At 53.5% G+C, this 27,913-nt stretch overlaps 1 protein-coding gene across 1 annotated transcript in view; it reads left to right on the forward strand.

Moving 5' to 3' along the window:
• Positions 1-27,913, forward strand: part of MYH9 (myosin heavy chain 9) — an 86,260-nt gene that overhangs the window by 41,153 nt on the left and 17,194 nt on the right. Inside the window, exons 4-21 of the mRNA XM_090272515.1 lie at positions 4,974-5,001; positions 5,699-5,792; positions 9,825-9,917; positions 10,401-10,464; positions 11,005-11,103; positions 11,511-11,654; positions 12,391-12,486; positions 13,304-13,422; positions 14,832-14,984; positions 16,190-16,363; positions 18,109-18,282; positions 20,034-20,148; positions 22,213-22,406; positions 22,718-22,839; positions 23,618-23,687; positions 25,436-25,596; positions 26,454-26,562; positions 27,632-27,763. Coding sequence (XP_090128641.1) covers positions 4,974-5,001; positions 5,699-5,792; positions 9,825-9,917; positions 10,401-10,464; positions 11,005-11,103; positions 11,511-11,654; positions 12,391-12,486; positions 13,304-13,422; positions 14,832-14,984; positions 16,190-16,363; positions 18,109-18,282; positions 20,034-20,148; positions 22,213-22,406; positions 22,718-22,839; positions 23,618-23,687; positions 25,436-25,596; positions 26,454-26,562; positions 27,632-27,763 — 2,141 coding nt within the window. The remainder of the gene's footprint in view (positions 1-4,973; positions 5,002-5,698; positions 5,793-9,824; positions 9,918-10,400; positions 10,465-11,004; positions 11,104-11,510; positions 11,655-12,390; positions 12,487-13,303; positions 13,423-14,831; positions 14,985-16,189; positions 16,364-18,108; positions 18,283-20,033; positions 20,149-22,212; positions 22,407-22,717; positions 22,840-23,617; positions 23,688-25,435; positions 25,597-26,453; positions 26,563-27,631; positions 27,764-27,913) is intronic.

Raw genomic sequence — 27,913 nt, forward strand, 5'->3', positions numbered from 1 at the left:
TGCAAGGACCCATATGACACTTTGTGAGTGTGGATGACCCTTTCTGTGCAGCACTGAGACGGGGCTGCTGGTGGCCCAGTGCCCTGCCCTGCAGGAGCTCTCTGGGGAGGCACTAGGCATCCAGAGGCCTGGCTTCTTGGCCCAGCCTGTGTGACTTTGGTCAAGTCACTGGGTTTCTCAGGATGCAGTGTCCTGACCTCTAGATGCAGATGGTACAACCAGATGCTTTCTAGAACCTTCCCACCCCCAGATTCTGAGCTCAAACCCACAGGTCTCTCCACGCTTTATACTTGGTTTTAGCCTGTGTACTTGCACTTTGGCCCACTGAGGCCCTGATGCTGTCCACGAGAGGCTCCGGGGGAAGGGACTGTGGAGTCCAGGAGTTTGCCTGGGGCAGCCTGAGGCTTGCCGTCCCAGGGGACGTGCAGCCGGGCTTCACACAGTGAGTGACCCAGGGGCCTGCTCTGCACTTTTCATGAAAGACAGACTCCTTGGTGGTGGAAAGTTTCAGGCCCGTTTGTCGTGGGTCATCCCGTCGTCTCACCCCATGCAGCCATGTCGCCCAACCTGAGACTGCCCTCTGAGTCTTTTTTTCTTGTTCTTCAGAAACCAGCTTGACCTGAAGATGGGTTTTGGGGCCAGGGTGCTCTTCCAGGTGTACCCCTGAGAGAGCAGCTCTGGCTGAAGCTCAGGAGGCCTTATCTCAGCGAGTGTTCCAATGACTCAGCCCCGTCCTGACTGTTGGTGAACCAGGCTGGTTCTCTGTACTTCCTGTGGGGGCTGACGTCACCCCTGTGTGAGCCTCGTGGCCTTTTATGGACAAGAATCGGCAGCTCCTCTTACACAGGAAGTGAGAGATAAGGCCCGTAGCAGAAGTCTGTCTGAACTTGGGGTGAAATACCTGTGCTCAGGTGTCCCTCCCCATCCACCTGAGCAGGGTCTTCTAAGCTGCCTGGAAACACTTGTCCATTCGAATATGTGCTTCAGATGCAAAAGGCCTCAGGGCATTTGGGGTTTAAAATAAAATCAGGAGTGGGAAGGGCCTCATCACTGAGTGTGTAACTTAAAGCCTTTCCTGTCATTCCGAGGGGTGTGCAGTGGAGAGCTGGGAGGTCAGAGGGCTCAGGTTGTTGAGAACAGCGTTTCTCTTTCTTTTTAAAAAAAATTGTATGTGTGCATTCATTTGTTTATTTGAGAGAGGGGAAAGGAGGGAGAAAGAGAGGGAGGAAAACATCGATTGGTTGCCTTTAGTACATGCCCCAACTCGGGACAGAACCCGCAGCCTAGGCATGTGCCCTGACTGGGAATTGAACCAGTGACCTTTTGCTTTGCAGAACAGTGCACAACCCACGGAGCCACCCTGGGCGGGAAAGGACAGCATTGCTAAGCACCTGTGCTGTGCTGCATGTATCAGGCACCGACTCCTTCAGTCCTCAGAGCGGCCCTGCCAGTGAGGTCTGCGCTCTGATTCCCCGAGGGGGCCAGGGCCAGGCACTGCAAGGGGTGGTGCACAGCGCGGACTGGAACCAGGGCTCTGGCGTGCATGCCTAGTGGCTCTCTCCTTGGTGTCACTGCTCCAGACTCAGGGACCAGTGGTTGTCAAGTGTGCTCTAAGGAACCCCTGACTCCACCTCCCAGGCAGCTCTGGATTTTATCACCTGTTCTTCACATTGGGGATTCGGGAAGATTTTATCTGAGGAAAGGCTGCTGTTTCTTTTAAAAGTGTGGAAAACCACTGCAGAGGGCCATAATCTTGTCCCTGCCCTATCTGCACTGAGGTGTTGCTGGGCAGGAGTGGGGTTTGGGCTCTGAAGTCAGTCTAAAGGCCTTCATCCCATCAGAGAGCCTGTTTCCCAGAACAGGGTTGTTTTGGGGGGCGATGCATTGCCCTGTCCTGGCCACAGGGTTCCTGTCCATTTGTCTGTCTGTCTCCTCTGATGTGAAGGAAGGAAGGGCGTTTTCAAATAAGCCGTTAGTCCATATGGGCCCAAATAAAGGCTTGAGCCAAAACAACCTAGTGGGCTGGACTCTCGGGTGTCCCAATCCCGTGAGATGACCGGGTGGGGAGGGGCTTATGGAGGGGTTGCTAAGGCGGGCCCTCACTGGGATGCAGAGTCGGCTGAGTCGAGTGGAGAGCTGCTGGTTGTGGAGAGTTCTGACCATGCCACAAGCCAGTTCAGAGCTCTGGTGCAACACAGACCTGCTGTGAGAAGAGGCTCATGCAAAACAGGGACAACGCCTGCCTTATGTGCCTCCCAAGGTTATTGTAAGGCCAGGAGATGACAGCCCCAAAGCTGCTGTAAGGATCGAAAAGACCTTGCTGGTGTAAGGGGCCGTGGTGCCATTCATTGTTAGGCAGGTGGACTTGGGGCACCACAAGGTGGGAACAAGAATTGGGGAGATGAGATAGGCCTCCCATCAGTTTTCCTCTGCAAAAGCATTTGCCCAAATGAATGTTCTGGCAAAGTGAATGAAGGCTTCTTTAAAGTGAAAAATGAAAGTTTCAGAGTCTTTCCCTTTAGGCTGTGCTGACAAGGCTAACTTGGCTTCAGGAATTGGAGGTGAAAGGTCAGAAGAGAGGAAGAGCTGGGGTGGGGAGTTGGGTACACGGAGGTTACATAATGAGTCTGGTCTGGAATTGGAATGAGTGTCTGCAGGAATCTGCATGTGTCTGCATCTCATACATGTACCTATGTGTGCCTGTGCACATGTGTCTGTGAGCAGCTTATTTACATCTCTGTGTGCGTGTGTGTGAACGTGCACCTCCATGCATGTACCCCCCTTGGGGTGGGGGGTTGGGGCTCTGTTTCCTGTTCTTCAGCAGCTCAGCATCTGATTCCTCACACAATTAGAGGAATTCCAGCCATCCCAAGGACCAGGCCTAGACAGTTCTGGGAAAACGGTTCCTTGGGGAAGGGATGGGAAAGTTTCCTTTTATGGTAGTGTCGGCCACGGCTGTTTCACGACGTGCCAGCATGTGCAGGTACAGTCTTGCCCCCTTGCGAGTAGTGACTAAACATGCCTGCAGCTGGGGCCGGCCCAGGAAGATGCGGTGGGGGAGCCAGGGCCCCAGATCACAACCTTTTTTGTCCCAGATCCTTCTCAGTCGCCACACTGTTCTTAGGGGGCAGGCGGTGGAAACTGCTTGATTTCCCCGACCTTTAACCCCGAGCCTCCATCCCTCAGCCTTTCTGCCTGTCTTATGGAGATTCCGCTTCGGCCCTGGCCGCAGCCTTGAAGGACTCTTGTGGGAAAGTCGAGACAGGGCTGCGAGGTTGCCTGCGTCTCTGGGGCCTGCTCTGAGCGGCTCCTCAGGGGAGAGCAGGATGGAGGGTGGTGTGTGCGAACGTGAGTGGTTGAGTTCCCTACATACCCCTACCCTGTTATTTCTTAGTGGGGGCGGGGGAAGGCAGCGGAGGACGACGGGCAGCTACTGTTTGGGTCGGGTATGAGGCTTAGTTTTCCTCCTTTCTGTCCCGACTCCCTCTTTCCCTCCCAAGTGACCTGCGGACCAGAAAAGAGATGGTAGTGAGTGCCCAGCCCTGTGCGCTGTGAGATCAGGCATGCGGGAGGCTCACCTTGCCAAGAGGCAGGAGACCTAGCTGAGGCGTGCACACAGGAAGCCATGGGCCGCCTTCCCAGGGCCCTGTCCTGCAGGGCCTGGCAGCCAGTGGGGGCCCGTGAGTGTGTCTTTCCAGATGGCCAGCGTGGGTTTCTATTCAGTAGCCGTGCTGACAGTCTGTATCAGTACTCCTGCTGGCCTGACAATGCCACTACCAACCCCTAAGGGTGGCTTCCTGATGGGGAAGTAAACAGGCAGTGACCTGTTTCAGGGTACCACGTGGGCCCGTTTCATGTTATTTCTATTCTTCAAACTAATCCTCCCAGCGAGTTGGGACCATATTTACTTTATGGATAAGAAAACTGAGACGGGGGAATTAAATACCTCTCCACGGCTCAAATGTTAGTAAGTAGCCTGGTTCTCAATCCAGGCTGATTTGACTTCAGGTGGGTTTGGGGTGTTATGTGGGGTGGGATGAAAGGGGAAAAGAATGAGTTTGTATTTTTAGTTGTTGCTTAAAATTAGACACCCAGCACCGACACAGGTCAGCCCGAAGGTTGTAAAGCATATCTGTCAAACTTAGCTTCAAAGTGCGGGTGTTGCTGTTCCTCCTGAGCCCAGGGGAAGTGAGTTGTTTATACCCTTACTTATACCCTTACTTGTGGAGAGGTTCACAGAGCTGGGGATAGGTGCCGAAAGTTCCTGACAGCCAGGTCTGGAGACCCTGTTGTTTCAAAACTGGTCAGAAGCTATGATTCTGGTGAGCTTTTTTTTTTTTCCCCCAAAATTGTCTTTAAACTTACTGATAGAGCATTTTCCCCACGTCAGGCACCACACAGGTGCTTTCATGCATGTTATCTACATGTATACTATTACCCCCCATCCCAGGAGGAGGGTTGGCCTCTGGGAGCCTGTGCATGTGACCAAGGCAGCCTCTTGCCCCAGGGCTGTCCCACTGCAAAACCAGCCCTGTCTGCCACCCCCCTCACCCAGCCCCTTAACCAATGCTTCTTACTAAATGGGGGCAGATGCATCTTACTTAAACGGGGACAGTATTTAAAATACCTGCCGCAGGCCCGATGTCCAACAGCCTGAACCCCCAGTTATAAACACACAGGGAACGCCCCACCTTAGCACTCAGAAAAGTGGACTCCTGTGGAGCTTTTCATAGATTGACTTTCTCAGAGGTGAGAGAGTCCGAGCTATTCCTGGTGTCATGGGGCAGGGAGGGCAGTGAGCGTGGGCAGTCGGAGCTCCTGGAGCACGAGCTGCTGCCCAGTGGTGCTGTCACCTAGGAGTGTCGCCTCTCTGAGCGGGGCATAGGGTCAGCACGTGTGGGCAGCTTGTCCGAAGCCAGAGGGGGCGGCTTTCGTATCTGGTCGAAGGTAACCCGCTGTCTTCTTTGTTTCAGACCGAGAGGACCAGTCCATTTTGTGCACGTAAGTGTTTCTGTCAGGGTGGTGGGGCCATGTGTCGTCCCCATCTGCTCACACCCTTGCGGACTCTTACCCAAACCTAGGCTGATGAGTTCTATCCCCAGCTCAAGCCCCGCCCCTTCCCCTGGTCCCACAGTATGGCTGAGCTCCGTTGCACGGGCCAAGGTTTAATCGCCGTCCTCAGAGGAGCTGACGGGCAGCGAAGTGGGTGTATAGCGGAGGGGGAAACGCGGGTCTTCTCAGCAGCAGGGCCGGCCGCCGCCGGTGCCTCCAGAACGCACGCTGGCTCTGCGCAGGGGACACTGGGCCTCTCGCCCTCATCCTCGGAACCTAACAAGGAGATAAATAAACCCTGTCGCAGAGGGAGTTAGTGGTACAGAACATTCCTTCAAGTGCAGTTTCAAGGAACATGTGTAAGTGCCTTTGACCCCTGTGTCAACAGCTGCCTCAGACTGATCCCTACGACACTTGGATACAAAGGCTGCCAAGGGGCCAGGCAGGGCAGGTCGTGGGCCATGGGAAATGGCCTGAGTGAGGATTCCAGGAATAGTATTTACTTGCCTGTCGCCTTTCCCGCCACTAGGTGTTAGGTCCCTCATTAACACCCAAAAGAATGGTAGGCAGTAGAGTATGCAGTGGGGAGGGGACAGACTTCAAGGATTTGGCCTCCTCTCTGAGAACTTCTTGGCTCTCTTGGCAGGGGGGAGTCTGGAGCTGGCAAGACGGAGAACACCAAGAAAGTCATTCAGTATCTGGCCCACGTGGCCTCCTCACATAAGAGCAAGAAGGACCAGGTGAGTGGGGCCTTCCTCTCCATGAGAAAGGTCATTTAACGCTTCATGGCTCGGCTTAAAACGAGAGCATTTGGGGAATGAAGCAGACGTTCGGCCTGCTTTCATCGAAGCTGCAGTGTGGCTGTCTGGGGAGTGGGTCCATTGGTAGTCAGTCAGCTTATTTCTCCCTTGGCCTCCCAACCTTCTGAGCTGCTGTGGACACTGGAGCCCACTGGGGGTTGGCAGCTAATTGCCGTGTGGCCTCCACCTCTGAGGTCGGAAGAGAGATTCCAAAACTTGGTTCTCAAGCTGATGGAGTCTTGCAGGATCTCGGGCAGGCCTGCATTTGACTCCCTGCTCTGCCCTGCTGTTGACGTGCCTCTGGGTGGACAGCCCCCCAGTGAAGAGACAAAGGACGGTCGGAAAGTCTTCTCACTTCCCTTTTCTCCCTCTCCCTCTTGGTGGATTATGGTCGAACCCAGCAGTGTCCTCGTTAGGTGAGCTGCACGTTTACTGCACGTTCTGCACCAGGAATGCGTGTTCTGACCATCGTGTGCCCCTGAATTACGTATTTTTTCCTAAGCAGCTTTTCACTCCACACCGTTGTCACTTTCTGCGGCTAGAACTGTTCTCTGTTCTCATAGACTCGGCTCACTGACTGTCTTGTGAGGCGGGGGGCTGGGTGTGACACACACAGTGACTTCTCATGCACTCTGAAATGACAGCTCCTGCAGAATGGTTGTGGGCCGCATCACCTAGCTGTTCTCAGAAATTCCAGCCCTGCCGGAATTCCCCACGTGCACGATAGCTGTAACGCCCCGTGCAGAGCCCAGACCGAGGCACAGTGGGACAGGAATCTGCTGTCGCGGAGCCCCACGCGCTCAGGGTTCCAGACAAGATGGAGGCGGCTGGCCCCCCTGACCTGCCCCCACTGTGCTGGTCAGAAGCAGTGCCCGGAAGGCCCACGCTGGACTTTCCCAGAGTTGGGGGTGATCAGTCTTAAGCATGCGTGTGTGGTGCTCTCTCTCTTTCTCTCAAACACACACTCTTAAACTCCCCTGTGAAATCTAAGTGTCCACGGTGTCCCCTCAAGCTGCCAGGGGTGCCGTGCGCAGCGTATGTCAGTAAGTAGTGGTGAGTGTCCCTGTGCATGCAGACCTGGGTGTGTGCTGCAGAATGTCCTAATGAGTACGGTCTTCTGGAATGGAACCAAAAGTAACTTTTCATGGGCCAAACTTCTCAAGACATTCTGAGTCTTTTTCCATGGGGCATCGGGGGTTATATTTAGAAACTAATAAAGTTTTTTTTTTTGGTCCCTCTCTCCCCAACCCCCCACTCCCATTTTCCATTCTTTTTAGGAGGCCTATTTTCAAAGCAGGGCTGTGAGGTTAGGAGTTCTCTAGCTGTGGTTTTCCATCTCTGAATTTGCTGTGAAACCCATTTCCCAACTATTTATTGAATGTCTAGTATGCACCTGGGTCTCTGGCGGGTGACCTTGGAGTCCCTACCGAGACAAGACCACAGTTAGAGAGCAGGAATGTTGACTTTTTTGCATTACTTACGGGACTCCAGCTGCCGAGGGGAAGGCAGGCCCCCGGCACTGAGATAAGATGGCATATGGAGGTGGGTGTGGTAAGTGGAAGCAAACGTGTCACATCTGCCTGCTCAGGCTCTGGTGTGTGCTGGGCACCCTGTCCCTGACTCCAGGTCCCCCCACGGTAATTGAATAGGTTGTCCCTGGTTTCTCATCACTGCTCGGGCCCTTGGTTGTGAAGGTCATTGACCACTTTGGTTGATTTCTTTGCCTGAAGCTGTACGGTGATTTTCCACAGAGCTGGACCACAAGACACTCCTGAACTTGGTTGATGGTTCTTGTATTCTGAGGCCTGTCATGTGCTCTGGCAGCGCTCTCTCCCCCTTTAGTGAGTGACTTGGTTGCTCATCCCAAGACCACCCACCAGGATGTCCCAGACCTCACTTTGCTGTGAGGAGGCTGGGCTTTGGCAGGGCTGCAGGTTGGCAAAGTAGAGCTTGAGCGAAGGGACTTCCCAGGTGGACTTCTGTAGCCTGAACAGTGACCTTTGTTCCCCATCCCCCTTCCTTCCTCTGCTTTTTAATGCACTAGTTGTAGCCCATGGCCAGAAACACCACCCAGTGAAACCCTTCAGAAACCAGATAGGTAATCCTAAAACTTTTGAGAATATGCTACCTATAGTACCTCCTAATTTCATATTATGCAAATTTTATTGAAAAAGTAAGTCTCCTCTGTGCCCAAGTAGGTATCAATGAAGAAAAGCCCGTATCTTAGCCATCACCGTTGTCAGCAGAGAGCTGCCTTTTGGAATCCCAAATGGTTGCTTCTGAGTTTGGTCTGGCAACCCTGCATTGTCCTAAGACAGAGAGAGGCCTTAGGTTTGCCTTCCTGCCGAGGCAGTGGCAGGCTCTAGTTGGGGCCACGCTCACATCTGTCTGTGGGAATGGGAGTGGCTCGGCCAGCCTGGCAGCCTGGCCTGTGTTTTGAGAGGAACATTTTAGTGGGTGGGGGAGCAGCACTCATCCAGATCTGGCCCGTGGGCTGCCTTTCTGACTTCCCAGGTCTGCCCAAGTTCCAGGGAGTGGCAGTCCATTGTACTGTGACGGCTGGTGCCAGGCACATATGGAGAGAGAGCCTGCTCTGTGGGTGTTGAACTCCTGCCCCTTGCCCTGGCTGCTCTGATCCTCCTCCACTTAGCTGTACGGTCTGAGAATAGAAGACTCCCCCAGGCCTGGGAGGAGGTGGGTCTGCTGGGCTCTTTCTGGTCTCTGGTGTGTTTCCTGCATCCTCAGCGCTCTGCATACAGGCATCGTCTGCGTCAGGTGTGTCCGGAAGGCTGTAGTTCATGACTCTCCTGGGAGCTCCTGCTACTGCCAGTCTTCTTTTCATCACTCACAGACAGCCTTTATTCCCGTAAAATCCTCGCTTGACTCCAGCCTTGCTCATAAATACAGAACCCACCTGGCCTGTGCACGATCTTCTTTCCCCATAGAGGGTACTCAGGTATTGAGGTGAACGAGATCTGTATTTTCCTCAGCCAGGGTCAGTTATTAGCTGGCCTGCTGGGAGGACAATGGCTACTTCCGAAGTTGATCTGACCTGACAGGTAGAGCCCCCAGGTGGGGCGAGGCAGGGCGGGAGAACGGCTGTGACTGACACCTGTTGGTAGAAGACTCAAGTCCCATACCTGCATTGCTGGTTGATAGCTGCCTGACCTCAGTCAGATCATTCTCCCTCCCTTATCCTCAGTTTTCTCTTCTTTGGAATGGGACCACTCTGCTTTGCCTACCCTGGGTATCATGAGACTCCAGAGATGAGGCGTCAGGGTGCTTTTTGCCAACCACAAAGCATCAGGAGGCCACAAGTAGAGCTGATTGGGGTGGATCAGGAGTTCCAAGCCCTTGTTGGTCCCAAGCTCTGATAACTGATGTGCTGGGAAGCAGGTTCGGGGTGGGGGTGGGGGGTGGCAGGACAAGGGAGCAGCAAGGAAAATGCAGTGTTTAGTAGGATACGGATGAGATGAGATTGTGTCTTTTGTAGATCTGTCCTAGGAAATGGGAAGAAATGTGGTGTGTCTGTGGGGATTGAGGCAAGGAGGACAGCGGGAGGCCAGCGTACCTGGGATGGGGAATGTCCCAGAGAAGGAATGGTGCCTCCATGTCCCTTTTCTGGTTCACGTGCTGCCTCCAGTGCATCCCCTGGGTTGACCTGGGTCCTTGTACTGGGTTCGTGGAGCTGGAGGAGCTGCGCTTTCCCTCTCTGTCTAAGGCCTGCTGGTCGGTTGGGCCAGGGGGCTGCATGCAAACCAGTCAGGGTCTCTGGGGGCCTGGCAGGAAGGGTGCTCTTAAGTGACACAGAGACCAGGCCGAGGCTGACATGGGGGGGCCACCGGAAGCCTCTGTTCCAGGCATGCTGGGTGTGTAGACATGGCTCTGCCCCTGTGCCCTCCGCCTGACAAAGCAGGTTTGGCAGCCCAAGCCATTGCCTGGCCTTCACTGCACCTCTGGGTTCCTTTCCAGGGCGAGCTGGAGCGGCAGCTGCTGCAGGCCAACCCCATCCTGGAGGCCTTCGGGAATGCCAAAACCGTGAAGAACGACAACTCCTCGCGATTTGTGAGTAGTGGCTGACCACGTCCCAGCTCGCGGGGCAGAGGCTCCTACTCAGAGCGTTGGCACATGTCACCTTCCAACTGGCTCTCTCGCTTTCAAAGTGAGGAAGGTCCAGACTTGGTGCTTCCTGGGCCTGCTGTGGGGAGCAGGCTGGGTAGTGTCGTACGCCAGCCAGTGTGCATCTGCATAAGTAGCTTCTTCAACCTGGGTGACAAAAAGCCAGCTAGGGAGTGGGGAGTCACTGCCGGTCCCCCCGATTGTCCCATGGTAGCCAATAACCATTTAGAACCCGCGGCCCGGTCAGGCAGTGAAGAGCGTCCTTCCCCTGCGCCGAGGACTTGGGCACCCCTGGGCATCATCCTGCTCCCAGGTTCGGAGCAGTGTGGCACTTCTGAGACCTGGGTACTATGTGGTGTGGGGTGTGGGGCCCATGGCTACCAGGCACGAGGGCGTGGCCTCGCTGACCTCTTCATTGTCTTTCCTCAGGGCAAGTTCATCCGCATCAACTTCGATGTCAACGGCTACATCGTGGGAGCCAATATTGAGACTTGTATCCTGGGGGTAATTGGAATAAGAGTGCTGTGGAGGGAAGTGACTGATGCAGAGGGCGCTGCTTCCTGACTCCAGCAGTTTCCCGTGTGTGGGCCTTTTAGGACATTCATCTGTGGCATCGGGGAGGTCACGGGAGGGGCTCGTTGAAAACCCAGTCAGAGTTAGGTTTTTCTTTACCTGCAGGATAAAGTTCAGCTTAGAGTGGGATGGGACTATTGAAGCTCATCCAGTGTGGTACCCAGAGGGGTGGAGTTGGGGTGAACGCTAATTTATTTCTCCCCTACATCAGCATTGTTAGCCTTTGCTGGTGGGAGTCTCTTGATGCCCTTGAAATAGACAAGACTCCTAAGTGTGAGTGCTGTTGTTTGGGAAAGCGGCACCCCTTGAAAGATAGAGCCAAGAGAGCTTGCTTTTATTTTATTTGGCCATTTCTTGCCATTCATGGCACCTGGTGAAGTTCAGTGGCTTTTGATGGGAGTAGAGGAAAGTGGAGGGCTGTGTTCCTTCTAGTTTGTACAACTCCTCAATGTTTGTGAAGATCTTTTGGAGAAATCTCGTGCTATCCGCCAAGCCAAGGACGAGCGGACCTTCCACATCTTCTACTATCTCCTGTCTGGGGCCGGAGAGCACCTGAAGAGTGAGTCGTGGGCCCCGTGGCCCAACATGTGGGCTGCTGGGCACTGGGGCTCCCACTGCAGTCGGGCCACACGCTGCAGTTGGGAAGTGAAAACTCTGGCCTTGGGTTGGGGAGGAGGAACAGATAAGTTCTGTTTTCCGGGCCGTCCTGAGGACTTGGCCTATGTTTCTGACCACACTAGAGAAAAGCCAGGGCAGGTCTTATGGGCCTCTGAGGCTCTCGTGGGCTCCATACAGGTCAGCCTCACATGCTGAGGAAAGGCAGCATTCCCGGCTTCTCGGCAGTTCCCTGGGGTGTCCCGGGGCTTCGGGCCACTCCCCGGTCTCCCAAACCGCTGATGTTCCAGTGTTCACCAGAGCCTCTGGTTTGGCACTTCACTGACCGCCCTTGCCCTCCACCCCTTACAGCGGATCTCCTGCTGGAGCCGTACAACAAATACCGCTTCCTGTCCAATGGGCACGTCACCATTCCCGGTCAACAGGACAAGGACCTGTTCCAGGAGACCATGGAAGCCATGAGGATTATGAGCATCCCAGAAGAGGAGCAAATAGGTATGGGGTTGGCCCTCCTGTGGGTGAGGGAGGGAAGGCCAGAGGCTGTTCGTCACATCCTCTTGGCTATCAGAGCAGCTGATGGGCCTCGGGAGACCTTCCTGTCGTCTCTGACTCTTGGGGAACCCTGTGGAGGCCAGGAGGAAGGCCTTGAGTGTGTGGGGAGAAAAGGACAGGTGCTCAACTGCCCCGGGTCTGGGTCCACTGCCGTATCCTCATCATTTGCTGAAAGTAGAATATCCCTGCCTTGTCTCAGCAGAATGTGGCAGGGGCTGGGGCTGGGATCTTCCTGTTGGTGAGGCCCAGAAGCAATCGTGATGTGAAACCTGCCTGTGTCTTCTCGTTTCCCTAGAGGGAGGGCGAAGAGGACCTTGTGGCTTTATTTTAGAAACTCGTAGAGCGCACGCTCATTCCCTTACATTAAGGTTGGAGCCACCTCTGCTCAGCTGCAGATAATATGTAATTGCATGGACCTGGCTGTGTCCCAATAAAACTTTATTTGTAAAAACAGACTGTGGCCCCTGGGCTAGAGCATATCCGTGGTCTGGATTTAGACGTGATTAACAGAGCTTGTATCTAAGCACAGGGTTGCCCGAGCTGTTGTTTGCTGGAGGTGCTGGCAGGGAGGCGTGAGCCCTCCAGGGTGCTGGGCCGTCCATGTGGGCTAGACCAAGGCCCCCAGGGCTTCACTTGACCCCACTGCCTGGTTCTGAGCTGCCTTTGATTGCATCCCAAGGCTTGCTGCGGGTCATCTCGGGGGTTCTTCAGCTCGGCAACATCGCCTTCAAGAAGGAGCGTAACACTGACCAGGCGTCCATGCCCGACAACACAGGTAACACCGTGGTCCTCCCACTGAAATGTGGGGGGTGCCTGGGTCTGTCAGCGCAGGAGAAAGCCATGTAGAAATCCCAGACTGCCCCTCTTTTTAATTTCATGTGTGTGTATGGCTGGCTGTCGCTGTTTCTTTTGTAAAACACATGAGTGTGGCCCTTCTTCATAGAGAAGCATCAGAGTGGGTTAGAAAGCCCTGGTCACATGGACCAGGGTTGCCCTCATTCGTTCTGAGACCAAGCCAGTTGTCTCAGAAAGACGGGGAGTTCTGCTGCCGCTCCCCCTTAATGCATTCTTTACCATGAACGCCTCAGGACCCCAAGACACCGCCGCCACTGCATCTGCCTCGGCCACTGCTATTCCTTGGGGTCGCTGCACATGACTGCATTTAAGTTATCAGCCTTAATGTGCCCTTCTTAGGGGCTTTTGAAAAAATGTAAGGTGTGTGTGGATTAAAGGATATTTCTGTCGGACGTGTGCTGTTTGGTCCCTTTGCACCGGGGCCTGGTGGGGCTGCCTCCACTTGGTCCTTTGTGTGGTTGGGATCCACTTGCACAGGGCAGATGTGGCCTAGAGTGTGCAGGGGAGCTGATGCTGGGCCCCCTTTAGGACGCATTCCTTCCTGCCACGCGTGCTGGGTCGAAGGGGAGGGCTAGGTGTCTGCCCTGCTGAGGAAGGTTTGAGTCAGTTCTCCTGGTAATGATTGCTCAGTTGTCCTCACAGCTTTCTTCTCCACAACCAGACTGAGCAGAGGAACTTGTTCTCTTGGGTTTAATTAAAACTTTTTTACTCCCTTCCTTCTCTTTAAATAATACCAGCTGCCCAGAAAGTGTCCCACCTCTTGGGTATCAACGTGACTGATTTCACCAGAGGAATCCTCACCCCTCGCATCAAAGTGGGACGGGATTACGTGCAGAAGGCGCAGACTAAGGAACAGGTACGTGTGCCCTCTGGCAGAGCGGTTGGGCTGCCTCCTCAGCGAGGGTCCATGGCAGCGGCCACTTGGAGGGCTGCTATGGGCCATCCGCCGTGATAGACGCTGCTGCGTGGGTTGCCTCATTCAGTGCTCACCTCAGCTCGGGGTGCAAGATGGTGTTTACTCCAATAAGAACACAAGGAAGCTGACCCCGAGAAGCTCAGTAACGCGCCCAAGGCGACTGGGCTAGGCAGGGCATCCTTAGGCAGGGACTCTTTCAGCCGCGTTGGGCCTCTCTGCATCAACTTGATGTTTAGACTGATTGGTTGGCGAGGATGCAGGCCTGCCCTGGTCTGATCAAAGCAGGAACATAATGTTTCTGGTGCCTTGGTGGCAGGGGCGGCATCCGGCAGCCTGGAGGCCTGTGCCAATGGCTGTCTCTCCACCAGCTGCTGCCTTGCTGCCTGTGGTGAGAGACAAGCAGGAGCCTCATGAACGTGCCCACCTGCCCCAGGAGCTGAGGTCCCTCTCAGCCAGGACCACGTTTCCCCTCTGTTGGTGGTTTCTAGTTTCTGTCAGGCCAATGGGCATTTTTAAGGCGCTACTCTCATCTCTCAAAAATATTTTGAAGTTCAAGTTGGCTAGTCTTTTTTTCCAAAGTGCCATCCCTCCGTCCCTCACACTGGTGGCTCATAGCCTGCGGGTGACTGTGCAGAGCCATCCCACCAGAGCCAAGGACATTGTTTCTGAAAGACAGTGTGCGTAATTATAACCAATTGTTCATTTCGCTAATAGTTAGAACCTTTATTTGTTCATTATAAAAATGCTACACAAACAGACACTTAAGATTTGGGAAATACAGAGAAGTCTAGAGAAGGAAATAATAGTTGCTGTAGTCCTACCCAGTGACAGTTATTGGGCAGCTTTTTATTTCCTGCAAGACCTTTCTTTTCTTCTTTTTTTTAAAAACTTAACTGTCACTCTGGCTTTTTATTATGGAAATTTCCACACATTTGCAGGTAAAGTAGAGAGGGGGATGTGAAGAGCTCATGTGCGGACCCCAAAGGCAGCTTTAAGAGTGACCGCCTCGTGGCCAGTCTCGGCTCATCGTTATCTTTTCTCCTCCACCCCCACCCCGACTGCATTATTTGAAGAAAATCTCAGATGTCTTGTCATGTCTTCTGTTGGTACTTTAGTTATGTCCCTGTTTATTTTTAAAGGGTCTTTGCAAATGTCAGTTTCTAAGTCCACTGTCTCTGAATCGTTGGATAGTTAGGTTGCAGTGAACGTATTTGTTCAAGAAGCTTTCCCCCCACTTTTAGGGCTGTTTCTCTGGGGGAGGACCTGCAGGTGAAATTACTGGGGCAAAAGGCTGCAGGTTTAGTCTCTTTGTATATGACGCTCTGTTCTCTGGGTGTTCCTCCCCCCAGGCTGACTTTGCCATTGAGGCCTTGGCCAAGGCCACCTATGAGCGCATGTTCCGCTGGCTTGTGCTGCGCATCAACAAGGCGCTGGACAAGACCAAGCGGCAGGGCGCCTCATTCATCGGGATCCTGGACATTGCCGGCTTCGAGATCTTCGATGTGAGCCTCTCCCTCCTGCTCTCGGGTCCCTTCTCTGCCTCTTTTGTCTCCTCACTGCCTTCTTGTGAGTGACTCCTCTTTCTAGTGGTTCTGTAGCCACCCGAGTTGTCCATCTTCCTGGTGTGGAGACAGGAGATAACATTTGGGGGTATTTTAAGCTGAAACAGGCTTGCCCACTGCCAGCAGGAAATGCTGGAGAGAATGGGACTTTCAGAGGGGTGCCCTGGGAGGCTTCCTGGGCAGGTCTCTCTGTGGATTCATTCTTCCAGGAAATATTTATTGAGCACTGGGACAAGACATTGCCCCTGCCCATAAGGACTTTGAGACCTCATAGGAAAAAACTAATTTTGGTCAATCAGAGGTTCTTAACCTGGGGGTCCCTCGTAGAGTCCAGAGGAACCGTGGATTTGGGTGGGTAAACAATAGATCTTTGTGTTTCACTAGACTCATTGAGACCACGCCTTTTCTCCCATTGTGAGTGGGGCAAACCGCACAGACCACAGCCGCACTGGCGGTGCTTGTGCTCTGCCGCCAGGGGAAATCTGGCTTTCATATGTTGCAGCCGTGGTAGAGATGTGATGTGGTTTGTGTTTATCTCTACTTCAAAAATTTTTTTTTTTTTTAATTTTATTTATTTTTAAGAGAGAGAGTTAGGGAGCGAGAGAGGGAGAGAAACATCAATTAGCTGCCTCTTGCACGCCCCCAACTGGGGACCTGGCCTGGAACCCAGGCATGTGACCTGACCGGGAATCAAACCGGTGACCCTTCGGTTTGTGGGGTGATGCTCAGTCCACTGAACCACACGAGCCAGGGTTCTACTTCAAAATTTTAGAAGTTAAGCCTATAGCTCATGCTTGTTGATAAAGAAGAGTAATGTATTACTGTGTCTCAATATTTTGATAATTATATTTCAATATAACTTATTTCTTTTCTAATTTTATGTTTTAAAACATTTTTCTTAGAAGGGCTTTACCAGGCTGCTAGAGAGGTCCATGGGCCTCAGCAAGTGAAGAACCTCTGCTGCTGGTGTGTTAAGGGAGGGCCCCTAAACATTTAGGCTCCAGGGGGCAACATCGAGGTGCTTCAGGAGGTCCTTTCTGAATCCCTGTCCCACTCCTTCCTTAGGGCCTCCGGGTCCCATGGGGCCACATGGGGGGCCGGCCCCGGGGTGGGCAGCTCCCTGACACGGCTCTCCCTCCCTGCAGCTGAACTCCTTCGAGCAGCTATGCATCAACTACACCAACGAGAAGCTGCAGCAGCTCTTCAACCACACCATGTTCATCCTGGAGCAGGAGGAGTACCAGCGTGAGGGCATCGAGTGGAACTTCATCGACTTCGGCCTGGACCTGCAGCCCTGCATCGACCTCATCGAAAAGCCAGTAAGAGCCAGCCCTGCTTGGGATCCGACCGGGCCTGGCCTCCCTCGACCCCTCTAGGGACCCCGTTCTCACCTCCCACTGCATGTTGGTTGTGGTTGTCCGGTTCCTCCTCAGTCGGTGCCACCTGGAGGAATAAGCTCTGGGACTCAGACCTGGCGCCTGGGAGCCTCGGGCAGCTGCCGACAGACAGGTGGGGTGTGGCCGATGCCTGGGTTTGCTCTTTGCAGGCCCAGAAGACCACTCAGCCTCTCTACTTGAGGGCTGGGCGCACCAAGCCTTTCTTTGTTTGAAAGAAGCAGGAGTCCTTTTATGTAGCAGGGTCCTAGCCCCAGGCGCTGGTGCGGTGGTGTGGCTGTGCGGGCCCAGGGCGTTGGGAGCTATTCCTGGTGCGTGTGGCTCTGTCTGTCCTGCCTTAGGATTAACACACCTGGGCTTCTGTCCCACACACAGCAACCGCGCCAGCTGTTGGCGGGTGTAGTCGCTAGGAAGCCCTTCCCTTTTATATTGGAAGCTCTTGCCGTGTGCAGTTTGGGTTAGGTTTGGGGGCTGTGCTCTTTTAGAGCCTGAACTGTTTCTGTTTCTAGGTTTTGTCTTTTTTTTTTCTTTAAGATTTTTAGAGAGGGGAAGGGAGGGAGAAAGACAGGGAGAGAAACATCGATTGGTTGCCTCTTATACACCCCCAACAGGGAACCTGACCTGGAACCCAGGCATGTGTCCTGACTGGGAATTGAGCTGGTGACCTTTTGGTTTGTGGAATAATGCTCAACCCACTGAGCCACCTCAGCCAGGGCTCTGGGATTTTATTTGTTTGTTTGTTTGTTTGTTTTTAGAGAGAGGGGAAAGGAGAAAGAGAGGGAGAGAAACATCACTGTGTGGTTGCCTCTCACTTGCGCCCTCAACTGGGGACCTGACGTGCAACCTAGTCATGTGCCCTGACTGGGAATCGAACCAGCGACACTTGGTTCACAGGCCAATGCTCAACCCACTGAGCCACATCAGCCAGGGTTTTGGGTTATGTTTTGATTAAAGTTAAATGCACTGAACTCACGTTTTCCCTGAACCCTGGACTGCTTGATGCTTGAGGATGTGTACACCAGAGTGACACTGAAATGTTAATTGGTCAGAGGCCCGGTTTTGAGAGTATTACTCACCCATAATCCGAACATGAAACAGTTTACTTCTGTGATCGGTTGTTGTGGTCAGTTGAGTTTTCCATCTGGCTTCGAGTCTCGTCAGCCTGTCTCTACGGTGTCTGAATCTGCTTTCTTACAAACTCAGTGTCTGGAAGGCTGCGGGGGCTCGGCCACACTTTCTCTTCCTTGAAGAGTCTGTCCTAAGTGTCGTGTCTCACCACATGGTTGTGCAGACACGGAGTGTGGGGTGATGTCACAGAGTGACTGCCGGGGCTGTGGCACCTGTGGAGGGCGCATGGACCTGGGGGTGTCGACCAGGGCATGGGCACTGCACACTGTGGGAGCATCCCTGTGATGGATCATTGGGTTAAGATGTGTTGACCGCAGCCTAAACGTCACGGGTTTCTTTTTAAACTAGAATTCTTACACTGAGTGCTTCCAGTTGGGCTCCTTCTTTCCTCCTGTGGGGCAGTGCTGCCCACCCGCTGGTGCGATTCTCCAGATTCTGAAAGCTCCCAGAAACCCCCGGGCTTCAGCCGCCTGTGAGGGCATGGGTGGGGTGGGGTGCGGTCTCCAGGCAATGCTCCCTGTGCCATGCTCTGCTTCCTCCAGGCAGGACCCCCCGGCATCCTGGCCCTGCTTGATGAGGAGTGCTGGTTCCCCAAAGCCACTGACAAGAGCTTCGTAGAGAAGGTGGTGCAGGAGCAGGGCACCCACCCCAAGTTCCAGAAGCCCAAGCAGCTGAAGGACAAAGCTGATTTCTGCATCTTTCACTATGCTGGCAAGGTGAGTAGGGTGCACACTGGAAGGTGTAGCTGATCTTCTCTCAGGAGAGGTGGAAATGATTTTAAGACCCTGAGCCAGACACCCCCAGGGCACAGGACAGTGACTTATCTGATAGTGTGCCTGGTCACAGTAATCAACACTTAATGCAACTGTCCACCTTGCAAAGCCGCATCACATGTTAATATTTCATTAGAAGCTTTCAGCAGTCCTGTAAGGTACTCAGGTATAATGTTATTTGTATTATTATTAGGTGCATTTTCCCAGTGTGGAAATGAGATTTGTGCTAAAGGCGCGGGCTCTGGAGTTTAAATTAGAGTTCTGCTGCTGTGTGACTTTGGGCTAGTTACTTAACTTCTCTGAGCCTTGATTGCCTCATCTGGAAAATGGGGGTGACTGCCACCTTACAGGGTTACATTTATTAAATGAGCTTGTAAAGCCCAGTGCTGGGCACAGGTCAGTGCTCTCAGGCAAGGCCTCTCAACCTCTATACTACCAACGTCATGGGCTGGATCAGTTGTTATTGTCATGGACTGTCTTGTCCTTTGTAGGATGTTCGGCAGCATCCCTGGCTTCTTCCCACCCTCCCCAGACCAGAAATGTCTCCAGACATTGCCAAACAGTTATTATGGTGGGGCTCAGGGTGTGGCACAGTTGCCCTGGTTGAGAGCCACCACTGGCAGTGATTGCTTTGTCACTGCCAAGGCGACCCAGTGAGGACAGCCCTGGGCTTTCACGGCACTGCTGAGCTACCTGTAGTCCTTGCCCGCTGCTCCTGCACGTGGCACCGCACTGCCAGCCTCTCCTGCTTTGCCCTCGGGTTCCTAAGGCTGCTAAAGCAACTGTTGACTTTACCTGTTAAAAAAAATGTTGTTAAAAATGCACATGCACAGAGAACTCACAGGAGGCTTTTACTGCCATCTTGTTTATAATGCAAAAATTGGGGCACACCCGAAGCCCTTAGAGGGTGTCTGGACGATGATGACACTGGCCGTGTGCATCCACACCGGGGAACTGGGGGCGGCACTGCAGGAGCTGAAAGGATCAGCAGGCTGGTGGTGTCCAGGTGGCTGTGCTCTTGGGCTTGTCACCTCCCAGAATGTAACTCTGGTCCAAGGGAAGAAGAAGCCAGTCTCCCACATGTCAGCAACAGTAGTCCACCTGAGGACGGCTGGCCAGAGAACAGCAGTTACCCCTGGGGCATCGTGTGGGTTAGAGAGAGAGGAGCCCGGTGGCCTGCTGCTCTCTTTGTATTGTTCTGGGATTTTTGCAATGAATACACCTTGTGTTACTTGTATGTTTAAGGACCTATTTCAGAAAAGATAAGAATAATGGATGCTCATTAGAGAAAACTTGGACATCCTGAAAGATCAAGAGAAAGCAAAAATTACTTGTCCTATTACTAAAAATAAATATTATAACATTTTGGTATAGATCTTCCTAGGATATTTCTTTATTGTTGTAATGCCTAAAAAATAAGATAAAAAAAACAAACAAGAATATTCTTTCGTGTACCTGCTGCAACATAGTTTTCTTTGGTTTGCTGGGTACCTGCACTGTTTTTAACACTTGCTCTCTACGTAACACTGCAGAGAGTGTCTTGTTGCTGCTCCACTGCCCCTGTCACTCTCCATTTCCTTCTTAGGGGTAGAAATACTGGGGTCAGAGGGTGTTAACTTTCCACACACGGGGACCCACTAGTGAGAGCTCATGACCCCAGAGCAGCCTGTGATTTGGAACTCTGGGCCTTGCAGGTGGATTACAAAGCTGATGAGTGGCTGATGAAGAACATGGATCCCCTGAATGACAACATCGCCACGCTTCTGCACCAGTCCTCTGACAAGTTCGTCTCAGAGCTGTGGAAGGATGGTATGCCATTTGCCCTCCACCCCTGCCTTCCTGTGGCTGCAGCTGGGCCTCTCCCCACCTTTGCAGTGGCTGAGCCACAGAACAAGGGGCACATCTCCACCTGACACAGGCCATGGGGGGGTTTCTTCTGATGAAGCTTCCATGACAGTGTCTCCTCGATCCAAAGTGATCAAGGGTGCCACCTCCTATCAGGGCTTTGCCGTCCCGACAAGCCACAGCACTTTCCACACGTGGGAAGTCAGAGGTGGCCCAAAGCTTGGCTGCCCAGGTTCCTGTCCCATGCCTCACTGCGCTCCTGCCTCTCCTCGGTCGGCTGGTGGCTTTAGAGTCGTGTTTTCTCACGGTTTCTGTCGGTTTCTCCCCCCTTCTGCCTGGGTTTTGCTTTAACCTCTCTGTTGCAGAGATGCAGAGCACTCAGAGGGCCTATTTCTATGAACGCTTTCCCATTCTTCACCTAGAACCAGGTGACTGGCCGCCCAGAGCGGCATCGTGTGTGTGGTGCATCCAGGGCTGTGCGACAAATGCTTCTGTTGACCTTTTCTTACTGTGGACTTCCTGCTTGACTGTATCCCGCCCTGGTCTGCCCCGGGCTTGTGGGAAGCTCCTCCCCACGGGACCCATTGCAGACTTCTGGTAGAAAACCAGCCAAATCAGGAGACTTCACGTTACAGATCTTAAAAAGAAAAAAGTTGTTTAAAAACCTAGTTCCTCTTCCAAACTCCGCTCGGTAGAGGCAGCGTCTTACTGCTTGAATGGCTGCAGCGTCCCAGCATGAGGTTTAGGTGTTGTGCACGCTGCTATGTGTATGTGCACCTGAAAGCTAAATGTCGTTCGTGTGTCATTCAGCAAACACTCACCAAGCACCCACTCCTTGGGGGCCGGGCTTCTGGGGGCCGGACAGGCCCACACGAAACAGCCAGTTATTATGGGGCCTATTTGATCTTCCTCTGGGCAAGCTGAGCAGCCTTGACAAGCCAACCCATTCCCAGGAAACCTTTGGCGACCAGTAAAATGGGCCCTGGGTGCAGAAGGTCAAAAATGCCTTCCGTTTTAATTGGTTCATTGGGGTCCTCCCCAGTCCTGGCTTCTCTCTTGAGTTTCTGTCCTTTTTGCTGTCTTCCAGTAAATCAAGATCTGGCCACAAAGGAATATGAAACTGACTGTCACAGAATTCTTAACTTTTGCATCTAGCAGTGGAAGGCTTCAAATTTAATATTGGCTCCTACCTAAAACTGTCCTCAAACCTCTGGCTGCTTTGGGTTTGCTTGTTGTTTTGTTTATGCCTTGGAAGAAGCAGTTCATCTTATTGCTCTGGGCGTGAGTCACGGTGACAAGGGCAACTTGTCAGAGGCTTGGTTTAGATGACAAAGATCTGTGAGCGAGGGGACAGAGCAAGGTGCAGAGTGTGAGGAATCCTGCCTCCGGAGTAGTCACTGTGGAAGTGCATCCTTGGCACGCTGCTCTTTGGTTGCCACCACGTGCTGCCCTAGTCAGTCCCTGGTTTAGAGAGCGCTGCCTGGGCAGGTCCCACGTGGGGAATCAGCAGAGCCCCGTACACGATGACAGAGTAGTTCTCGTGCCCCCCAGCTTCTGACCGCTAGCCCCGTGCTCTAAGTGGAGGGCAGCAGGAATTCAGGATACGGATTTGTTTTTCCCAACAGTGACCACAGGAATACAGAATTTTGTGAGACAAGCTCTAACACCTCCGCCAAGCCAGGCTGGTGGATGAGCTCGGCTCAGTATTCCAAAGTGCATTGTTGGCTTTACTGCGTCTCTTTGGGAAGGGCAGCTTGTAAAGTGCGCTGAAGCTAGGTGATGTGAACGTGGCTTACGGACCGCTCCCCAGGAGAGAACAGTCTTTGTGGCTTTGCAGTCTTTCCCCCGCACCTGCTTCCTGCTCCCAAGGTCAGGTGTGCTCAACATGTGGAGATGACTGTGTGCGGACTCTAAGCAGAAAGGGTCCTGCTGTTCTGTGGTCTCACATCTTCTTCTGTCCAGATGTCTGTCTCTGCCCCGCCCTGCCGGGACCACTGGGTACTCACGCACTTTTGCACGGTTTTGCAGTGGACCGCATCATCGGCCTGGACCAGGTGGCTGGCATGTCAGAGACAGCACTGCCCGGGGCCTTCAAGACGCGGAAAGGCATGTTCCGCACTGTGGGGCAGCTCTACAAGGAGCAGCTGGCCAAGCTGATGGCCACGCTGAGGAACACCAACCCCAACTTCGTCCGCTGCATCATCCCCAACCACGAGAAGAAGGTGCGGCCGCCCCACCCTTGTCCGTCTCCCCAGCAGCAACGGTTGCTCCCCCACGGCACACACAGCGCCCTCAGTGAAGCCCCTCCGTAGGCTCACTGCAGGCCTCTCCCAGGAGATAGGCTGCCTTTGTAGCCCGTGTTCCTGCTTGGTCGTGCTGTCTCCTGGCCTCTCATATGACTTAGCATCGAGGCCTGTGGGCTGCTGTGATTCCTGAGGCTTTTGCCTTGTTGAGTCCGGAGGGCCCCACCCAACCTTTCTCCGTGAACTCCTAGGCACAGAAGCAAGACCACGCTCATTTTTTTTTTTCTTAGGCTGGCAAACTGGATCCCCACCTGGTGCTGGACCAGCTGCGCTGCAATGGGGTTCTTGAGGGCATTCGGATCTGCCGCCAGGGCTTCCCCAACCGGGTGGTCTTCCAGGAGTTCCGGCAGCGGTGAGCCAAGGCCTGCAGCCCGCCTCTCTGAGCAGGGGCCTCCTGCAGGGAAGCCTTTTCCTCTGCCACCTACAGCCGAGGGCTGGCCGGCTCCTCACGTGTTCCTTCTCTGCTCCACCCTCTACATGAGAAGGGGCTTCCCTCCTATTATTACTGATATGAAAGTAATCTGGTTGGCTTTCGTGTCTAGTGACTCTGGGGCCTGGCACTGCTTGCTACAGTTAGAGACGTTGATGAAATTTATAAAGACCAGCCAGAGACTTGGGCATTAAAGGAACTTGGTAGAAATGAAAGTCATAGAACACTGCAGCTTCTTATCCTATGTGCAAAGGGACATTAATGACACTCTCCTATTTGCCTGATGACTGTGTTTCGTGCCACTTGCTATCATGATGCAGCCCTCTATTTCTTGGACCATCCTGCCTGTTAGCAGTTCCCAGCAGCATCTCAGGAAGAGAGGAGTGGCCTTCCGGGGTCACAGACCCGATACTGGGCGATTAGCGCTCAGTAAGCCCAACATGAAGCTCATTCTGGAGTGAGTTCAGTGGTCCAGTGCAAATTTCCATTTGCTTTCTGGAAAATACGAAGCCTTCCTTGTGCCATTCAGCTTAAGAAAAGAGCAGGGTGGGATTTGCCAAATACCCTTTTTTCCCTTAGGAAACATGAAAGGAATTCTTTGTCTGCTACACCGTTGGGATGGTCCTCTCTCATGTATGTTCCAGGCCATGTGGGATTGAAGCGAGGGATGAACTGACCTGGTTTCTCTTTTCTTCCTTAGGTATGAAATCCTGACACCAAATTCCATCCCGAAGGGCTTCATGGATGGGAAGCAGGCGTGTGTGCTTATGGTGAGTTGAGCTCCCCCGTGGTTGGAAGGACCTTTGGCTGGTGCACACCCACATGGCCAGTGCCTGTCTTACTGGATGGGTGCCCTGTGGGTCAGGTGACAGCCGTGCTCTGTTGGCCTTCCAGTGCTCCAGGTCTGGTTCTGCCAGGTTCCCTGAGCAGCAGCCTCCCTGGCCCTTGGGTGGTCAGGGCTGGCGCGTGGGGCCAGGGTTGCATGGAGGAGACTGGAGCTGTGGCATGGCAGGGCTCTGACCTGAGACGGTTCCTTCCTTTGGGGCACATGCTCGTGCTTTCTTGCTCACGTCTCCAATAGCCATGCCCAGCGTGGTCAGGAAGGCAGCTTGCAGCCGGGGCAGCAGCCCCAGAGCGCCGTGACTGGCCCAGAGCCCCCAGAGCCCATGCTTTTGGGCATCTCCTCCCTTCCCCCGCCCCTAGAGCAGAGCTTGGCGGGCAGGCGTCTCTGGCTCTGCCTAGTGAGCCAGGGCCTTGCGGTGAGTGAGCAGCTGAGCTGGGACTGTGTGTAACCCACCGGTCACTTTTCCTGCTTTGCAGGTGCCCTGTTGTTTCTGATGTGTCCAGGGTTAGCGGCCACTGCTTTTGCTTTTCTTTGCTCGGCATGTTTTCCAAAGTCGGGGTGAGGGGAGGGTAGCCTGGGGGAAGGAAAATTCAACACTTACTGTGTGCAGAGCGCACCTTGAGTGATGAGGAGGCTGAGGCCAGGAAACCAGCTCTCTGCTCTTGGATGCTTACCGGCTGATGGGAAAGAAGGTGGGGAGGATGGGGCAGGGGGGCTTCAACTGGTGTCTGGCCACCCCTCCTCCAGTAGACTTGGTTGGTTGCTGACCAGGTGAGGCTGTCCCTCCTTAACACACGGGCAGTTCTCCTTCCGTCCCCTCTCTGCAGGGAAGATGGGACGCGTCATCATTCAGGGAGGGAAGCTGCCTGGTCTTGCCTTCTCCACCCAGGGCCTCGTCCAGGACAGCCTGGGCCATTTGTAGTCACCGAGGGTCCCCAGATCCCATTCAAGGCTCTGCCTTTTTAGAGCTTGTTCTAAATCCCTGCTCTCCCAAGCAGATAGACCTTTGCCGTTGCACTTCACAAGAGAGCCTTGTCACTGTACTGAAACCACTTAATGACAAAGACAGCTAAAATGCACTTAGTGTTCAATACACGCTTGAGCCTGTGCTCAGCACTTTCTGCATTCTCTCAGTTAATTCCAGCAGCTCCATTGTGAAGGGGTATTATTATTTGCTCTGTTAAATTAAAAAAATTTTTAATTAAAGCATTCCCATTTTATGGCTTCGGAAACGTGGGCTCGTAGAGGTTAAGGCCCAGGATTACCTATATGAATCTGGCCCTGTCCTGTCCTGGAGTGTGTGCTGTTCTTAGTGACCATGATGGCGATGCTTGGTTGGAGGGTGGCAGCGTGGGTGTTTGAACAGCGTGACTGCAGTGTGCAGAGGCAGGAGGTAGAAGGAAGAGAGGACCTTTAAGTTCCCTTTAATGCTGAAGTTCAGTGTTTCTCTTCGAGTCTGATGTGTCACCCTGCCCCATGCTGGCACCTACCTGCCCTTCTTCCTAGCGATCCCTTGAGCCCCAGGAGATGGGCTGCCCAGCCAAGAAGCAGCAGCACCAGGACTGACCCTGACTTGCCCCCATCCCCACCCCTACTCCCAACTGAAGCAGGCTCTTGGTGTGGTTCAAGGGCTCTTGGTGGCACACAGTAAATGGCCTGCTCTTCTCTGTCTAGATCAAAGCGTTGGAGCTCGACAGCAACCTCTACCGCATTGGCCAGAGCAAGGTCTTCTTTCGGGCCGGCGTGCTGGCCCATCTGGAGGAGGAGAGGGACCTGAAGATCACCGATGTCATCATCGGGTTCCAGGCCTGCTGCAGGGGCTACCTGGCCAGAAAGTGAGTACCAGAGACACCAGCCTCCCCCCAGCCTGCTCCACATTCAGGCCCCTCCAAGCTCTCCTGGCATACAGGACACTTGAGGAAGCAGTGGCCTAAGGGGTCCTAATGCCAGTCAGGGGTCTGCCTGAGGGAGACCCATGTGGCTCTTCCTGATCCCCTGCTTCCTGTTTCCTGCCTGATGTTCGAGGTAGCCAGGTTGACAGGAGGTGACTGTGTTTGGATTTGCCTGCCCTGGAGGCTCCTGCTTACTGATCTTCCTCACTGTGTCCCTCATGTGGGGATGATACTCAGCCTAGCTGTCCCCAGAGTACCCCAAGTTCCCGGGGTGGGGGAGGCTGCCCTTAGTCTCAGGCAGCTTCTTTGGGAGTCAGGGGCTCACCTGCTGCCAGACGGTGGGTGAGGCAGCTGCACAGTGGTTTCTTGAGCCCCTTTGCCTATGCTCAGGGACAGACGTCGCAGCCTGAGCGCTGAGCACTGGGAGTGGGCCTTCGTTTACCCAGAAGCCCCGCTAGTGGGTGTCATGCGGGTGGGAAGCTGAGGTCAGTAGATTGGCTGAATGGCAAGCGATCATGCTTGGCTTGGACCTGTAGTTAGTGTACAAGGCTCTTTCACCTCATGAACCACGTGCTCCTTAGTGCAAGAGAGCGGTCCTGTGACTTAGGTTGCCACCCTCTGCAAGGTCACCCATGGGACTCAGCCCCTAGACCAGCCTCTTTCTCTCCACTTCTGTCTTGAGGTGTCCAGGCAGGGGTCGTCCCTCCAGAAAAGCTTCCAGGAGCAAGGTCAGGACTGACGAGTAAGAGGTCTGCCGTCCCCCTGCCCTGAGGTGCTGACCGTGTCCCCCTCACCCACAGGGCCTTTGCCAGGCGGCAGCAGCAGCTGACGGCCATGAAGGTCCTGCAGAGGAACTGTGCCGCCTACCTCAAGCTGCGGAACTGGCAGTGGTGGCGGCTCTTCACCAAGGTAGGTCCTGGAAGGGGCCTCCCTCACCGCTGCCCGGCCTGTGCTCTGCCAGCTCTGTCAGGGGAGGGGGACAAGCAGGCCTTACGCCGGCCTCTATGCAGGGCTCATGTCCCTGGGAGGAACACTTTGCCTTTGCCTTCCCCGGGCCCAGCAGCATGACTCCAGGATGGTCCTGCCCATCGGGTCTAGGGGCTTGTGAGCTGTGGCATTTGTCCAGTTTGGATGGCCATGGCCTGCTGTCAAGCTGGGATGGAGTGGCCCAAGCAGCAACTTCCAGATGTAAAGGCCCCACCTGCCAGGCCACACATGTCTCGGGCACTGCCTTCCCAGGAACCCTTGACAGTCAGTCAGGACCTTTGTGCACAGCTAGACGGTTTTTCCTTCCCTTTAAAAAGTCCCTTTTAATAAGTTGTTTAGTCTGTTTTTGCTTATAATAACTAATTTGTAGTAATTGTGAAAAGTTAGGCTAACAAAATACACAAAGAAGAAAATAAGAATTTACCCATAATTTCTTCATTGCCAAGCCAATGTCAGCGTTGAATAGTTGTTTCAATATTTATTATTGCTGTCATTTTGTTACTCCCTGTAAGTCTTTGCCATGTAGACCATATATATTATATAGCTGAGCTTTGGCTTGTATAAAGTCTTATAGTTTGCATTTTTCATTTACAATTCCTGTATGAGCATCATTTTTTTCTTTTAATTTATTTATAGAGAGAGTGGAAGGAAGGGAGAAAGAGGGAAAGAAACATTGCTCAACCCACTGAGCCACACCTGCCAGGGCCTGATCTAATTTCTTATTTTTCATTATAAACGATGCTGTCATGAATACCTTCATGCATGCAGAGGGACAGTTTCTCTGAAATGTAATTAGAAGTCAGAAGCCTGTGGCACACAGCACCAAACTGATTTCCAGAAGGGTCGCACCCATTTGTACCCCGCAGCCTGTCTAGTTACCCCTCCCCCTCAGGAGCTCACATTCCCACAGGTGAGGGGGTAAAAGCCTCATCCCTGTTGTCTGGCACAGACGTCGTGAGCTGGGCGTGTCTGCCTCCATCTCCTTTCCTAGGTCAAGCCGCTGCTGCAGGTGAGCCGCCAGGAAGAGGAGATGATGGCCAAAGAGGAGGAGCTGGTGAAGGTCCGAGAGAAGCAGCTGGCTGCGGAGAACAGGCTCACGGAAATGGAGACTCTCCAGTCCCAGGTGAGTGCGGGGGACTCCGCTCAGTTAGTGCCACTGATCCCAGTGCTGCCACCTGCTCAGTTCGTGCTGCTGGTCCCAGTGCTGCCACCTGCTGGCCAGCTGCAAGTGAGGCATGTTGGAGTTTAAGGAGATGCTTCACTAGAAAGACAG

Source organism: Furipterus horrens, unplaced genomic scaffold (assembly GCF_987537825.1).
Source record: "Furipterus horrens unplaced genomic scaffold, mFurHor1.1.pri manual_scaffold_4, whole genome shotgun sequence".
In the NCBI taxonomy this organism is placed as follows: Eukaryota; Metazoa; Chordata; class Mammalia; order Chiroptera; family Furipteridae; genus Furipterus; species Furipterus horrens.